Genomic DNA, 17,673 nt, shown 5'->3' on the forward strand with positions numbered 1-17,673 from the left:
CTCATAATACCCACTTAAAGGAATTTGCTTTTCTATTCCCCACTAGCAGAAATCTATGTTAAACTGTCTATGCAGTGCAGTCTTTCTCCTGCTAAATCATTTAAGAGTAAGCTATTTATTACTGAGACTACAAATTACAAGTGTCCAGAACAAGGCAAACAGTAGTTGTATCTTTGAAGATATTCATAAAGAATAGACATTGGAAAGCCACATTAATTGGTATAACCAAGAAGTAAAAAAAAAAAAAAAAAAAGTTGTCAAAATAAAAAAGGCGTATCTAAAAGTGTTTTTTTAAAAAATTAAGATGATTGCAAACAGCCTAAATGTGGGGAGGGGAGGGAAATGGAAAACTCCGTATTGCTTGAGAGTGAAGTGTTCCTGTGATATACGAGCGCTTGGTCTGGACAGTGTACAAGAGGATTGTGGCTCTCTTTCTGTGGGTCAGTTGTGGGATGAAGGAGGAAGATGGAATTCTGCAAGCATCGCTTGCATCTCCTATGTGTATAAACTATTTGGGTGCTTTCTGCAAATCTTCCTAGGTACCTGATTCTACTGTGAGATTAGGAAGGATTTTTTACTTTATTTCTTTATTTCTGTTGTTTGAAACAAAAAAGAAAAAAGTGACAGAAGAGGATACATATTATAGGTTAACTAATATTTCCATACATTGCTTACAGTACGATAATAAAACTATATACAAGATCTTTTCCATAGTTAACTTGGATACACAAACATGACTGGCTGACCCAGTTTAGTTTGTAGACTGACCTCCTTGTCTGTGTCATTTTCTCTTGTAAAAGGAAGGATTATAGGATCAACAATTTATCTGAATCTTCAGTTGTGCTCTGTTTTGAACTATGGCTCCCTTTTCATTTGCTTAAAATAAAAATTTAAAAGTAGCCGTTTGACACCATACTAGACTCAGTTAAAATTATTTAGCTTTTGGGAAGAGAGACAGGAGGGAAAGCAGTGAATAAGCAATGTACGTTATAAGTTTTTAGTCTGCAACTTCAATTTATTTATTATTTCTCACTTCATCTTAGTTCTTTGTAGGTACAGCCATGAGTAGTAACTGAGATAGAATAATATGCCTTGAGATGAGAATGAAGCTCTTTTACCTAAAGATCAGCGATCCAAATCTGGTTCAGAATGGATTACTGAAATGACTGCTACCTTACAATGTTTATAAAAATAACCGAAAGATAGTTTTGTTATAATGGATTGTTTGGATATTCACAGTAATGAACTGTAGTAATAAATAATATTAAGTGACAGTCTTGAGCTGACACACCTAGGTCTGACGGAGTTTGACAACTAAGGGCCAGTCATTTTCTAGAAGAGTCATATTTATTAACACTATTTTCGTAGTTTGCAGTTAAATAATATGCTATCTGAACAAAATTGCATAAGTCCTAGAATTCTTACTTGCTTACAGCTTTTACTGTAAAATTTAATGAGTGGTACCCATGGTTAATTAAGTTTTTAATAACTGTAACATATTTGGCACTGAAATTTTTAAAGAAGTAAAAGAAGTAAGAAGTGCGAGGGAGTCTCGTTTGTTTGTTTGTTTGTTTGTTTCCCCTCATTTGTGAGGAAAGATTTGCCAAATTTAAGCTTGCTGTTAGTAGATTATGAAAACAACTTTCTTGGAACTTTCTTTTTTTTCAGCTTTATATAACACTACTTGATGTTTAAATAATGCTTTAATTATGTGTGTGTTGGTAGCAACTCTTTTAAACAGAAAAATGAAGGTGTCTTGGTAACAAAACAAGCGACGATTAAACAATTGTTTCAGTCTGAAAAAGTATGGTGAGGTTTTTATTTAATCTATGATAATAGAAGCTGCCAGTTAGCTAGGCAGTGGTTCTTGTGTGGCATTGATTTTTATCCCTTGTTTGTGTTCTGTTTTATTATTACAGTGGACCTACTAAACTATTGTCATCTTAATGTAACACACAAATCTATTATAACCTGATTATATTTCCCCACTGGAAGCATTTTGTGATAGAGGGCATAATCTTTAATGGAATTTGTGTGAAATTAAATTATACAAGCATCAATAAACATAACATAATTCAGAAGGAGTAAATCAGCTTAATTTATTTGTGGCTGTAATGGCATCAGCGTTAGCAGAATGCAAATGCAGAGGTTTAAAGCAGTAGCTGAAAAGCAGTGCCAGATGAGCAGAAAGTTAAACCTTTTATTAGACAACACTGTAATTTGATGGGCAGAATGTTCACGGTTCAGCAGATTGCAGTCAGGAGGAAAAAAAAGAGTGGTTTCTGAAGAGGTTTTCCGAGTTACCCTGGAGTGAGCAGAAGAGCCTTTGGTAGTACTGCTGATATATGTAATGTGCTGACTTTGTATGCGGGGACACAGGGGAAAAAAACCAAAACAACACCAAAAAAACAAACGAAAACAAAACAAAAAAAAAAAAAAACACCAAACAAAAAACACAAAACACCACCACTGAAGCCCAAAAATTTAAAAAAAATGTCATTTTCAACTAGTTACATAGTACTTTCTCTTAAAATATTAATTCAGTCGTATGCTTGAGCATTTCTGAAGGATAACTTAAAATAGTGCTAGTTTGGTGGTTATGGAATAGTAATGTGGTCTTCAAATATGTGTCAAACTATTATTTTGCATGATTATTTTATTAGATTATTGCATTCTTGTAAGAAAAAACAAATTTCAGCCTGCAACAAAAGCATACAAACTGCATTAGTTCACAAATAATATCGAAATTGTGTAGGTTATAAATTAAATCAGCAATATTTGTATTTTAATGACTCCTAATATTTACACTTAACAATGATAACTTGCTTTTGTTCTTTTGTTTCATACCAATGTAGTGGTCTTTAAAATACAGAGATTTGGCTGAAGATTTAAAAGAAAAGGTGGGGGGTTTTTTTAGTTTAATGGCATTGGAGTTTCCAACACCTGAATGTACACAAGGTGACAGACTAAGGAAGAACAAAAACAAAACGTCACCCTTGCAATTTTGTTTTGGCATTTATAAACTCATGCAATTGATTTCTAGCATAAATACTATTTAAAAAATAATTCATAGAATGTAAAGGACTATTGAGATGGGTCACTGAAAAAGGTAAATTCTGAAGTGAGGAATCAGGGTTTCCTGGAGAATCCAGTGAGTCTGTTCACACCTTTTGCTGCATATGTCTTTTTATTTCACATTTTTCAATTGTCTTCAGGCTCTGTTAACTGAAATCTGACTACAAATGCAAGGTGATGAACCCACAGTTATGTATTAGTTCTACAGAAAAGTAGATGAGGGTTTTTATGAATCACAAACTGAATGAGTTAACAGTAGGTTATATAAAATAAATAAATGGTTACTCCCCTTGTCATTTATCAACCTTTGTAAAGGGAGCAATCATATGCATGTGTTAGTATTCACATTTTGCTTCCATCATTGACCTTCATTTTACTAATCATTGTGTTGGGTCTTCAAGGTGCACTCTCAGAACAGTGGAAACAGTACAAGTTCAACACCATCCAGGAAACCTCAGTCGTCTGCACCCAAAGTCCGCAAGAGCGTCAGCAGTCGGATACATGAAGCGGTGAAGGCCATTGCACTGTGCCACAACGTGACCCCAGTATATGAATCCCGGGCTGGTGTGTCTGGAGAAACAGAATATGCAGAGGTGGATCAGGACTTCAGCGATGAGAATCGAACTTACCAGGCTTCCAGCCCTGATGAGGTTAGTATGCAAGGGTGAAAAAATGAATCTCTCCTAAAGAACAGGATAAGCTAACAAAAAGAGCAGAACTGTGAAAGAAGAGTGTCTTGGGGTAGGGTTTCTTTAAAATTAGCAGTAATCTGGTTTTATTTCCTCTACAACTGTAGGAAAGATCTGGTATTTCTTTGTTACATAAAAGTGTTTTCAGTTATTTGACCAAAAGGCCTGTGAAGTCAGTGCTTTGGGATCAATACTATGTTGAGTATTAAGTTATTAGGTGTATTCTCAAAACATTAATCCATGTATGAATTATAACATATACATGTACAAGGGAATATGAAACTGCTTTGAGTGATGGACAACTAGGTACATTAGCTAGAGAAACTACGAATTAGTGGAATGTGTAGATTCTTAACAGAAAAAAACCCACCCACACAACCTCAAATACTTCTGTAGAAAAGCTTTTGAAGTTCATACCCTAGGCATCTTCATAATCTTCGGAGTTCAGTCAAAACTGCATCAAGTGTAGCACAAATTTAAAACCCCATTTCAATAAAAATATGCATTTGACTTCCATTGAAATCCAAATTTTAAACAAATCCCACTGCTTTCAGCAGATTTTAGTTATTGTTACGAATAATCCTGGTTTGGGGCCTAACTTGATTTCCTAAAATTCAATCTAAAAAGATATGAGAGGAGAGGGTCAAAGCTCAAGTTTCGGATAGTGCAAAGTAAGCATAAAAAATACAGTCCATTCAGTTTATTAAAACATGTATATACTTGATATAGAAAAATAGAGGTATTGAGTATTTTGAGGTTGGTTTGCCTCTGAAGGTGAGGAGATTGAGGGATGTCTTCATTTTAAATATATTCTAGCAGTGTCTGAAGCTTGGATGTACTGTTAGTGGTGTAGCCACAGTAGCTTAGTCATAATCAAACAAGGTTGTTCTAAGATGTGAAGAAGGGAGTGTGTATCTGAAAGCCTGTATATTTTTCTAGCTATATAAGTTGATCTAATACAAGATAATATTTCTTCAACAAACCTCTTCTTGCCACAACATAGTCTATTATTATTATCACAGAATCACAGAATGTTAGGGATTGGAAGGGACCTCGAAAGATCATCTAGTCCAATCTCCCTGCCGGAGCAGGAACACCTAGATGAGGTTACACAGGAATGTGTCCAGGCGGGTTTTGAATGTCTCCAGAGAAGGAGACTCCACAACCCCCCTGGGCAGCCTGTTCCAGTGCTCTGTCACCCTCACTGAGAAGAAGTTTCTTCTCATATTTAAGTGGAACCTCTTGTGTTCCAGCTTGAACCCATTACCCCTTGTCTTATCATTGGTTGTCACTGAGAAGAGCCTGGTCTCCCCTCAGTCTCCTCTTCTCCAAGCTAAAGAGCCCCAGCTCCCTCAGCCTTTCCTCATAAGGGAGATGCTCCACTCCCTTAATCATCTTTGTTGCCCTACGCTGGACTCTCTCCAGCAGTTCCCTGTCCTTCTTGAACTGAGGGACCCAGAACTGGACACAATATTCCAGATGAGGTCTCACCAGGGCAGAGTAGAGGGGAAGGAGAACCTCTCTCGACCTACTAACCACCCCCCTTCTAATACACCCCAGGATGCCATTGGCCTTCTTGGCCACAAGGGCACAGTGCTGGCTCATGGTCATCCTGCTGTCCACCAGGACCCCCAGGTCCCTTTCCCCTACACTGCTCTCTAATAGGTCATTCCCCAACCTATACTGGAACCTGGGGTTGTTCCTGCCCACATGTAAGACTCTACACTTGCCCTTGTTATATTTCATTAAATTTTTCCCCACCCAATTCTCCAGCCTGTCCAGGTCTCGCTGGATGGCAGCACAGCCTTCTGGCGTGTCAGCCACTCCTCCCAGCTTGGTGTCATCAGCAAACTTGCTGATAGTACACTCAATTCCCTCATCCACGTCATTGATGAATATGTTGAACAATACTGGCCCCAGTACTGACCCTTGAGGCACTCCACTAGATACAGGCCTTATTGGTATACATTAGGTTTACATGTCTAATATAGCGCCATATGTAATACTAACAAAACTTCACCAATTCTAACTACAAGCTGTAATTGTTAAAAGTAGCAAGCCTATAACAAGTATTTTCAGGAATGCAAGAAATAAAATGAACCAAACTAGCAGGTATTGCATGCATTTCAGATGCTATAAACACAGTTCATAGTGTCAAAGGACTGTAGAATATATAGAAGTGGCTGGTTCTCAGTGATTAAACTGTGGCAGTCAGAACGTTTTTTAAAATAAATTTTGGCATGACTTGAGATGCAGTTCTTTGGCTAAAATCGATAATCCATAATATTCTATGTGTTGTTATATAGTGTGGGTTGATCTGCATTATGAATTGAAAATGCTGGAAGTACATTTGTTTATGCCATAGATACACTGTAAATATAGTTTGGTAGTGTAGTTGTATAATGTTTGCCTTGTATTATGCACATGTATGCAAATTTTCATAGGCCCATATATTCATGTTCACCAAATAGATCAGTGTCACGAGCCTGTGAGGTATTACTAAATAAAATGAGAGACTGCATAAGCAAGTATCTACCTATGAAGGTATGATGACAGCTATGGATTAAGTAAACGTTCTGCTTTAACAGCTGAAGGTATCACTAAATCAGATGAAGAGACGTTCAGTTGAGAGAGACTGAGTTTTTTCTCCCACTTGCTGTTCTGTCCCTGTAAGCCTCTGTATATTCATTCGATTGTTTGCAACCTGAAATATTACCATAAGGAGCAATTCTACTCCTGTATTTGCTAAAGGAAACAGCTGTAAGACGAGAATTGTGCAAGTGGTACCCAGGGAAGCCAGTAGGGAATTTGACCTTGGAAAGAGAAAAGGGAAGTTGATAAGTGTTAATATGACAGAACTGGGACTCTGGATGGAAAGAGAAGTGGAAGAGGAAATCATCAACAAAGAAACTGTTAGTGCTTCAAGGAAGAGGAAGCACAAGTATCCTTTTAATAATGGTATTTTTTTATCATCTCGACTCGTACATTCAGACCACCTGACAGTGAAATAAAAATCTTAAATTTTTAGAGCAGACAGCATTAAATTTCCTTTTCATTTCTGAAAGATAATGCTGGAAACACTAGTAAAATTATCATATTGAATAAATACACTATAATATAGTGAGAAATTGATGCTAAATGGAGTCTTATAAAAAGATGAAACAAAAAAACCAGACAAAAACATTTAAACAGTGTAAAAATTGCAGCATGACAGCAAAAACCTTAAGAGTTGAAAGACTAGCAGGTCTTTATCATAATTTTTTAAAGAGTTCTATTGATGCAGTGTTTGCAAATCACTGGAGCCTAAGGAAAATAATGTAAATGGTTCATTATTTAGCTTATTGAACTTTCCTGCAGTTAGGTTGACGGATGATGCCAATGTTTCCCAATCACCAAAGTACCATTTTAAAAGCATTTTTTATTGAATAAAGTGCTTTGAATATTGCACCCTGGAGCTTTATTTAGGGAAATGGTTCAATTGATGTTTTCTTTTTAACCTCAGCACTGACCTATCACAACATATTTGGTTAATAAGCAACATTATCATTTAATAGACTTAACCAGTTTTATGCATTTTTACAACTCTGTTCTCTTAGATTTTGTTTATGGATCTGGTTTGATTGCAGTTTTTTGAAAAAAGGTGTTATTTTCGAAGTTGTCTGTTACATTATATAATATTGCATGATATCACAATGGCATATAAAGAGCAGAGAACAATGTGTAAGTATAAACTATTCTTCCATGTAGGAAAGTATAAGAAGCAGTTTAGTAATACATTGACACACTATACACTTAAGGAATTGACTCGAGGAGTTCATTTGAAATTCTTCACATCTGTGTGTGTATGTGTATATCCATATACAGATAAAACATAACCATAACAAAGTATGCACATTTAGAAGTAGGTACATTCATCATAAAAGATGTATTTATCTATTGTTAGAGTATCCTGAGATAAGCAACTAATTTTGTATTCGTAATGTGAACCCTACTTATGCCAGGCTCTTTGTTTCTTATGATAAGTGATCAATATTTCATTTTCTCTGAAAGAGTGGAAAGTTTCATTTGTCTGTCACTTGTCCTCTACAGCTGTAGCATAGCAAACAATAAACATTCACTGAGAACTCGCTGAAAAAAAAGTGAAAACTTGACCATCATGGGTGTGGGTTCAGCTCATCTATAGAAAGCCAGCTACCCTAATGTAATGAACAATGATAAAAGGATATAAGCTAAGTAGGTAAAGGAATGGAGTTCAGAGGTCACAGACCCCAGCAATTCAGGGGCATGCTGTGAACAGGAGCCTTTGAAGACCTTTACTCCCCTTTGGTCAGAAAAGATTGATCAGTCACGATTTCTAATAACTGCTTGCTCTCATAAACCAACTATTTATTGGTTATGCTTTGTCCTGCACTGTTATATTCTCAAGCATTTCTAATTCCAGGATTCTGAATATTTAAATACTACTTTAAAGTGCGGTCAGTTGTTTAATTCCAACATTTCTGTCCAGAGACGACAGAGTTGCTAAAATTAATTACAAGGATACAAAGCCAATCATTTAAAAACAGACAAGGAAATGATATGCCCTTGGTGAAACAGCTTTTGTGTTTACAGAAGTGAAGCTGTAATGTATGAGACGTGTTGTATTGTTTAATTCATTTTATTGTGTGTGCTTATTGAAGCGAGACTAATTGTGTTGTTTTGTCAATGTATTGTGAAAAGCAAATCATTCAGTAGCATAAAACCATGACTTTCATGACCTTCGAGACCCACAAAGAATAACTACTCCATAGCTTGTCTTGAATATTGATTGGCAGTTTTTTCACATGATCAAGCTGTATTTTTAAGTTAATAATTTTAGTTTAATCATGAAGTTTCTCCATGAAAAGTGGTGGACTGCAAATGTTTGTTATCAAATCATTATTCATAAATACAAACAAATCAATGCTGATTGGAAACATATGTGTGTCGTCATTGAACAATCCAAACAAACTGGTGGGTACACTCAGGCAGTAGGAAAAATAAATCTCTCTGTTTCTTCCCTGTTTCCAGACCAATATCCTTAACTGCTAAATACCACACATACCACCTCTGTATACCTTACATGGCAACCTGATTTTGAAAGTAGATCATATTGTCTGAAGTGAAGATGCTCGTAAATACTCTGAAATAAATGAAGGCTGGTTACATGAGAATTATTCTAAGCAGCAAAACTAGCATACAAAATTTCCATCCCTAGTCTTTCTTTCTCACCCTACAAATTGCTCCCTCATATATGACAAAACCTTCAAAGCCTTTATTTTTATGGGTCATTTTTCAGTTTAAGTGGTCAGTTCATAGCACAGCTCCAGAAAAGCTGTCAACACAACTGTGGGGAACTTCCAAACTGCTGGATGGGGTGGAGAAGAGCTGCCAACACCAGCTGTGAGGTGGTGGATCTTTTTCTTAAATGGATGTTAGCTCAAGGGGGAATATTGTATGTTGAAAGTGACAATTAGTTGGTCATAAACTGTTTTGAGCAACACTTCAGAAATATTGAACAGTTAGGTATTTCTACTAGGGAGCAGCAATGGCAGGCTGGCCTGCAAGGAGAGGAAAGCAAGGAGCTAAACTTGATAGCGAGGCTGCAAGAGGCAGTGACCTCAGTGAGGAGGTGAACAGTCTCACAATATTCAAGCATGGTGAAAACATCATGTCTTACGATGGAAACCAGAGACCATCAAGAGTATTGATTGTTGTACAGGTCTGTGATGATGAGGCATGTCTGAATTCAAGCCAAGAAGTCAAATTATTAAATCAGGATCAGGTCCCAAGATAGGAACCAGCATTAGCCACAGTCTGGCGATTGCAAGGGGAGTTCATGGCAGTGAGGCAGGTCCAAAGCCAGGAGATCCTCCCTGCCTGTCAGGGCCAGGTCAGCAGGTACGTGGCCAAGCATGGGTGTAGCTGCAACATGACTGCAGTGTAGCTCTCACAAGGCCAAGTGAAGGGGAGGGCAGCCTCCATGGAGGCTTCTTCACGCTTTCTTCATCACAGCTCTTAACAGCAAGCTGGCCTTGAACACAGCTGGTTAAACTCCTAGGAAGGAGGATGCACTCGGGGCCTTGACAGTTTTTGTCTAAATAGGGTTTTGGATATTTTTTTCATAGAAATACATTGCTGTTCTGTCTCAGTTGAGAAAAGATTATGTTTGAGTCAAGTAAGTATTCAATCTCTCTTTCAATTTACCCAAGCTAAGAGTGGGGTGGGTTGTTTGGTTGTGGTGTGTGTTGTTGGTTTTTTTCTTTCTTCACTTCTGCTTTCTATCTCAAACTATTCTATTATAAAAAACTGAATGAGTGGATTAGGTTCCTAAGACCAGCTAAGTTCCAAATAGCCCAGAATTCAAAGGGAGTGGTAGTAGTATGGTGGTTTGTGTATTCCAGTTCTGATTGATGTAGTATCTAAAGCAAGCAAGAACAGCCTTTAGGGCATTTTTTGGTCTTCTGCCAAGCAGAAACATCCTGTTAGGATTGATCCAGTAACTGAAGGTCTTCAGGATTCAGTAGGTTGCTTCAAATACCTCATTTTGTGGATTTATAACCCTGTGTGCCCAAGGCAAGGTGAGTTTCATTTTTTCGAGTGACTATATCATGTTTCCTTCAACCGGGACTTCATGCCATCATGCTCCCAAGATGACAACTGGAGGTAGTTACATTTTCCACAGAGCAAAGGGACTGAGTGTTGCGGTTCCCCAAATGGAGAATTAGTAAGACATGTGGGTGATAACTGATATTTCCTGTTGGTCCGGAGGAAGCTAAGGAGGATGTTAATCTGAGAGGGAATGTGAGTGACCTTCCTTGTGTAAGTTATTCACCCTCACAGGGAGAGGTCAGGAGAATTCAGAGATGAGCCTTGAGCTGGGCTATGTAAGGAACAGTCCTGAACCTACTGATTGAATGGCCTAAAGCCATCTAACAGCACTCCAAAGAGGAGCAAACTCCTGTTACTTGATAGGGCAGGGAGGTACTTAACTCTTTCATCCTCAGAGTTGAAAGTAAATAAAGATATGGCTGTTACTTTAAATGCTTTCTATGGACAATCTCATTCATCTTACATGTTGGCCCTAATTTTGATTATTGATTTGTCTGCTTAGATATTTGTAGCATTTCCTGCCACATAATTATTTTCATTAGCGTTATTAGATGGGAGCCATTGGCTAATAGAACTTATTGTAGAAGAGACTTTTTCCTTAAAAAATAATTTTAAAATATTGGCACCATAGTTGAAAAAAAAAATCATTTAGAATGTAATAGGTTTACCATAAAATTAAATATATGAAAGTTTTTGTGGCCTATCAGTTTACATGTTTTCTAATGTTTTGGGGTTTTTTTTAATGTCGATTAGTATTTATTTTAGATTAAAATCAGTGTAATTAAACATGCAGTTCTGAATCTACAACAGGAATAATGGGTTTGGGTTTTATTCTGTGCTTGATACGGAGTTTTGTGACTGATAAAATAGGTAACTGCATCGTTGTCACTTAACCGTCTGTACTTTATAGAACTTTCTAGAAACTACCCAAAATATTTTTAAGTTGCTTGTTTTGATTTGGTTCTGTAAATGAACATTACTAAGCAAATGGGATGATTATGTCCCCCAAACCTGGGATTAGTATGCAGGGCTGCCAGTGCTTGTAACAACACTGCTTCTGAAGTTTCCCTTCTTCATGCCCCTCTCGAGACACACACGTTTCTCCAAGAAACTGCTTCCACCTCCTGAGCAGGTACAGCTGTAGGTTACGTTGTGGGATGCACCATCACTGCTTGAATTGAAAGATTTTCCTTATGAAGTCTCCAAATTTGAGTGGAAGTCTGAGCTGTTGTGATTGAAGAGTTTGATATATGGGGCTGTGACCTATGGAAGCTCTGAGGGTCAGGTGGGCTCTAGTGGAGAGACACTGTTAACACAAGCAACCGGAGTTCAACGGTGGGCATGTGGTAAATAGAAGTATCTGAAAGGTTTTTGAGTAAGAAACACTAAACGAGGTGTTTCTCAATAGCTTTTGTCAGATATACTTCCATTCCATAATGCAAGTATTTGCTACCTTCATTCCTAAGTTGGAAGTTGCTCTTTTGACCTTGTCATGTAAGAGGTGGACAGCTGTCCCTACCCTTTGGATTGCTACCAAGGGGAAGACACCTAGCAAGTTTGAAACCACAGAAGCTCTTGGTGACTCCAGCTACATTACCCGTCCTGGGTACACAGCACAGTTAGGGGGTTCAGCTGCACATCTGTGTCTCAATAGTGGGACAACCCTATATCTACCAAAGTACTTCTGTCTCCCAGGCTGCCCATTTCCGTAGAAGGGAAGCTTGGTAATAAGCCAGGCAAGATCCACAAAATATTCAAATAACTCTCTAACCTGAATTCAGGAAACTTGACACATTTCATCCTTGTGTGTTAGGAAATAATTGGTTATTGGCAAATAAATATTATAATTAGAATGGATTTTTTTTGAAGCAAAGAGCGAAGACTTTTGTGTTTGTCCAGCCTTTGGTTGTTTTATCTGACTCCATCCAATATGTCAAGCTCTGTAGAAGCCACAGCCGTACCTATCATGTACCTGGCATTCTAGGGGCTCTTGATATGTGCACACTAGATTGCAAGACTCTTTAAATGTAAGGTTTCAGAAATGTATTGAAGAGAATATACTTGTAGAGGGGAAACCTTAAGAACAGAGACTTACTTGAGAATCCTTTTTCTGAAGTCTGTATAGCTAGCCATTCAGTATATGTTTATTTGTTAAGATTTATAATTTAGATTTTCATGCCATCTGTGAAGTACTTTTTTTTAATATATATATATATATGTTTATTTTAAAAGCTTCAGATACTTAATGGTAAGATACGGCTATATTCTGGATGCTGTTAAGGTCTAGCTCTTCTGGTTCATTCTGAATCATGAGAGTCAGTGTCTTGCTCCCAAGTTCATTCCATTGCCTTTTAGGCATCTGTTTGAATCTTGAGCCTTATTGACTATTTCTGCTGTAGTAGTTGCACTGAACAATTTTAAAGAAAAAAAAAGTATATATATGCAGTTGTGTGTAGGCCAGGTGTAAGAATCCAAACTGACTGTGCTGCAAAATGCTAATTCAAATGGTAGGTGAAGCCAAGCATAAATGAAATATTAAACAGATGTGAGTCACCAAATATAGAACACTTAAGTCCTAGCTGCAAAGGGACACAAATAAGATGATAGGGTATTAGTAGAAAGATGCAATTTACAGGTCAGAATGTAATAGTAACCTTTCACTGTGAAAATTGAAAATTAACCTTGGGAGTATTGGATCATTTGCAGCTTATATGGTACTTCTACTGAAGAAATAAAATCTCTAAAAATACTGCCTGTGATTTTTTCAAGATTTTTTAAATGGTGCTTTTTGAAGGGCGTTCTTTTCTGTAGCTGCATTTCACTGTATTTTCATTTGGTGATGCCTATATAGATGACTACTAGGGTTTGTTAGGGAGTCACACAATATTTTTTTTTTTTTCAATTTTAAATTTTCATAAGATATCCAGTGATTTACTTGCTTTGGGTGAAATTTTTAGTGACCATTGGTCATCATGTCTGTTGAGCTTATCAAGGGATTTTACTAATTGCATATCTTTTATCAGACTCCTTATTTTTTTTATTTTTTTTGTCTTACCTGAGATTAATAGCAGAGGCAGGTTCCATAAAAATCATGTGAACTTCATTATAATTACCTCTCTAGTAATTTAAAAATCTGATTTCCAATAATGATTAGCATTTGGAAAAATAAAAATAGAGTTGAGGAAGGTGATTTTTTTTTTAATCAAAAACTTCTTCAGATATGGAATATGGCTTGTACATTAGGTAGGAAAACTGCTTTACTGTTTCTTTAAGTATTATTTTTTGAAGGAATAAACCACCTGGTGATAGAAAAATATCTAGTGCATTATTCAAAGCATAACATAGAAAAAGCAGAAGCTAGATGTCATGCACTTTAAAACAGTAAATTTTTTTTAAAAAGGTGAATCTGCAATGTGTGCATTTAAGATGCCATGTAGTAGTAGCTAATAGTGATTATTGTATAATGTAGCATTTCTGGGTTTGTAAAAGGGACTTTTACAAGCATGTTGTGGGATGCAGTATTGTAAGTTGGTTTTCATCTCATTTGATATCGTAAGAACTCTATTGTTGAAACAAAGTAATAAAATTACGCAAGTGAACAAAGTAAACTAAAAATAAGATCCTTTTCTTCTCTATTCCGTATTACAGTGTCTCAACTTGCATGTTATTGTAGATCTAATAAAATATTTTATATGCAAATACTCCCAAAATCTTTTACTTACATAGCGATGTCGTTGGTACAGAAATTGTATCCTGGTTTTGCATAATTTCTACTGGATGTCCTTTAAGTATCGTTGAATATATATATGGGTTTTTTATTAGAACTGTTATTTCTGAACAATATCTTTTAAAAACCTCATTTGCAGAAATAAGTTCAAGTAAGTTTTTATATTCTTCAGAAGATTTTTTTTGTAGGCTTCTGAAGGAAAATACTCATTTGGTGTATTCAGATTTTGTACTCAGTCTACTGCTATTCATGGGGTTTTTTTCTAGATTCTTGGAAGAGTTTAGACTTTTACTGTAGCAACAGTTGTTTGGCTTTCACGTAATTTATATAACAGTATAATAGACCTTTCACACTTAAACATGTCTCTTTTTTCCTTTTCTTTCCCCATTAGGTTGCCCTGGTGCAGTGGACAGAGAGTGTGGGTCTGACACTGGTCAGCAGGGACCTGACCTCAGTGCAGCTGAAGACCCCGGGCGGACACATCCTGACCTACTATATTCTGCAGATCTTTCCCTTCACTTCGGAGAGCAAGCGCATGGGGATCATAGTTAGGGTAATTTGGGGTGTGTTCTGGGCATTAAGTTTTATTTCTCAAAAAAATGTTTTAACTGGATGTTTATTTTTATAAAATTTAATAGAAACTTGATACTTTAGGGAATGCATTTCACAAGATTTTCAAAGGGAAAGTATACCTTTGACACAGGTACACATGAGATACTAGGCAAGCAATTGTAGAAGAATCAGACTAAGCTGATGTTGCAGAGAGCTTTGTAAAGGACAAACTTCTCTTACATGGAAACATGTTAATTTCCTTACTTCACACCCAGCCTTTGCTGCTGCATTTAATTTTCTATTTTTCTTTCATACAAAATATGTTGCCTCTTCAAGGGATAAATTAACGGCTGAAATTTCTTAGAATAGTGGTTAGCAGCTTTCTGTATGACTAGTGCTGCTGTTTTTCCAGACCCAGTACTGATGCCTGAACTGGCATGCACACACAGCACAGCCCACAGGGTCTAATATTTACAAGACAGATGCCCAGTTGGGAGTGTGGTAGTGATCATGAAAATCTCAAATGCAAGGAAGCCACATCACCATGCTAAAAGAAAGGTTTAAACCTCTGTGAATGTTACGCCATCTAGGCCACATACTTCTACCTTCTCCCCGCCTAAAGTCAGACACTGTAGCAGAACAGCTTCAGACAGCATTGTTAGATAGTTAGATCAGTGCCAAGTCCCAGTTAAATGGGTGTCAAACTCCTCCCAGTTTTTATTTGCTTGCGATGACAAGCCAGACGTGCCATCAGCCTTAGGCAAGGGTACTTCAGGCAGAATATGTGCATGCTCAGGTCTGAGGAGACCTTGTTAAGTCTATATTTCATTAGGTGAGGTTGGCACTAAGAAGCTTGCAGATCAGACTAATCCATTCCTTCTGCAACAGACCATACCTCAGAAAGTCCTGATTTGAATTGTATCTGCCTGTATATGAGTTCTCTGAATATGCAATATGGGTTTCATCATTAAAACATCTCTAGCAAGCATTGATACTAAGTTATTTGTAAACTTCTAATTACTTCTGTATTTGAAAGGCACAGAGAAAACTTTCTGTTGTGGATTAGATAGTATGTGCCACCAAAGAAACAAAATACTTCAGTAGTTAGACGGGGCATAATAGTGATAAATTAGAACTTAGATGGACATCTTAGGGGTGCCGAGAATGTTACATAGACTTCAGTTAGAATGGATCCTCTTCTATCATAAAGTAGGGAATATGGATCTCAGTGGAATCAGAGATGTTGTCATAACATCAATTGCTAAAACTTACCTGCCTCTTGGCAAGTTACCTCATCTTTTATAAATGATAATCCATTGACTGCTTCAAAAACAATTAGGTTGTTGGTAGGTAATTGTTTTGACTGTATAAACAGATTTTATTTTTTTCCCCTATTTCTTTTGTACAATTTTAGGATGAATCTTCAGGAGAAATTACATTTTATATGAAGGGTGCAGATGTTGCAATGTCCACTATTGTACAGTACAATGATTGGTTAGAAGAAGAGGTAAGAAACAAAATCAAAATTTATAAGAACTAAAATTTTGTTTTTAAAAAAATCTGAAAGTTCAGATTTTATTCAAGTAGGTTTAAAGAACCTGAGCCAATGCAGTAGTAAGTGTTGAAGTTCAGTTACATATATCCTGAATGGGTTTTAAGGGATTAGAATTATTTCCATTCTTCAATAACCCACAGAAAAAGCAAAGCTAGTAGTCATAGTAGAACCCGTTCCTACTTAAAACAAAGAAATTTGTTTTTCATTGACTGACCTTTCACATAAAACCTAATTACTTCTAAGATGTATTCTGCTATAAACCTATTTATTCTGAAATGCCTTTGTTTGATCAAATTCTACAGTGAGGTATGATTATGAATTACAAAGCTTAATAAGGGTTGCAGCCAAGTTGAAATATTTTTTGCCACATTTATTAAACTTAAAATAACTAGTGACTCAATTTCAAAACTGATTACTTTTTTTCACTGTGTGGCTCTAGTAGATACCAGCAATCATCTTGTTTTGACCCTACATACAGACAATATGTTAATACAATGATTACACCGTGTATGTTCATAATGGTATTGGCAATATGAATCAATATCTGCTGCAGGGCAGTTTGATTTATTTGGAGACATGAATAAATTAAATTCCCTGAAGACCTAGCAAAATGTCATAAAAATTACTTTTGGCGATAATGATGCACAATTAATTGTAAAATACTTGTTTAATTTATTTGGCTTTATGAGGTCAAATCAATATGTGTTTTGCACTGGACAGCCTGGTTTTTCATTAAGACATGCTATTCCATGGCTATTCTTAATGTGTAGATATTTTTCTGAGGAGAGGTATGTTCAGTGGAAAAAGAACATGTAGCTCTGTTACATGCCTCAAATAGTTTTAATTTATTTTAAAGCTTTAACCTAAAGAGTTTTTCTTTAAGCTAGGAGAGGAAATTTAATTGGCTTACCAGTAGCATACCACTTCATTTGGGGGACCTGAAATGTAATTGCTTCCTGTTCTGTTTGCGGCTTCTCCAAAATAATCTAAGAGTCTAAAGGAACACCAAAAGTTATGGTACAGATATGCCCTGTTAGCATATAGTATAAAATGTGTTCATATGGTTGAATATTTGCATAACTATTCTGTGGTTTGGTCCATTTAGTGTGGTAATATGGCACGAGAAGGACTGCGTACACTGGTTGTTGCCAAGAAATCACTGACTGAAGAACAGTATCAAGATTTTGAGGTATGAAGGGACAGAGTGATCTTGTGCTTCACCATATTTAGTTCCTTCAAGGGGAAAATTCCTCTTTTTTATTCTATTTAGGTGACAAAAACATGATTCATATTTAAAATACCGATAGTCAATGTATAGCACACAATCTGTTAGAGGTTATATCATTCTTTAGTGATTCTTCTGCAGTCATACATAGAATACTGTCTTGCTTTATTATGTGACTGGACAGTATTTTCCCAGAAGGTAGCATAATGTTAATTCTGTA

At 36.5% G+C, this 17,673-nt stretch overlaps 1 protein-coding gene across 3 annotated transcripts in view; it reads left to right on the forward strand.

The window, feature by feature from the left end:
• Positions 1-17,673, forward strand: part of ATP9B (ATPase phospholipid transporting 9B (putative)) — a 166,264-nt gene that overhangs the window by 132,126 nt on the left and 16,465 nt on the right. For all 3 annotated transcript variants that reach the window (XM_065628827.1, XM_065628828.1, XM_065628829.1), the window contains 4 exons: positions 3,477-3,725; positions 14,513-14,674; positions 16,088-16,180; positions 17,334-17,417. In XM_065628827.1, coding sequence (XP_065484899.1) covers positions 3,477-3,725; positions 14,513-14,674; positions 16,088-16,180; positions 17,334-17,417 — 588 coding nt within the window. The remainder of the gene's footprint in view (positions 1-3,476; positions 3,726-14,512; positions 14,675-16,087; positions 16,181-17,333; positions 17,418-17,673) is intronic.

This window comes from Caloenas nicobarica, chromosome 2, assembly GCF_036013445.1.
Source record: "Caloenas nicobarica isolate bCalNic1 chromosome 2, bCalNic1.hap1, whole genome shotgun sequence".
NCBI lineage: Eukaryota > Metazoa > Chordata > Aves > Columbiformes > Columbidae > Caloenas > Caloenas nicobarica.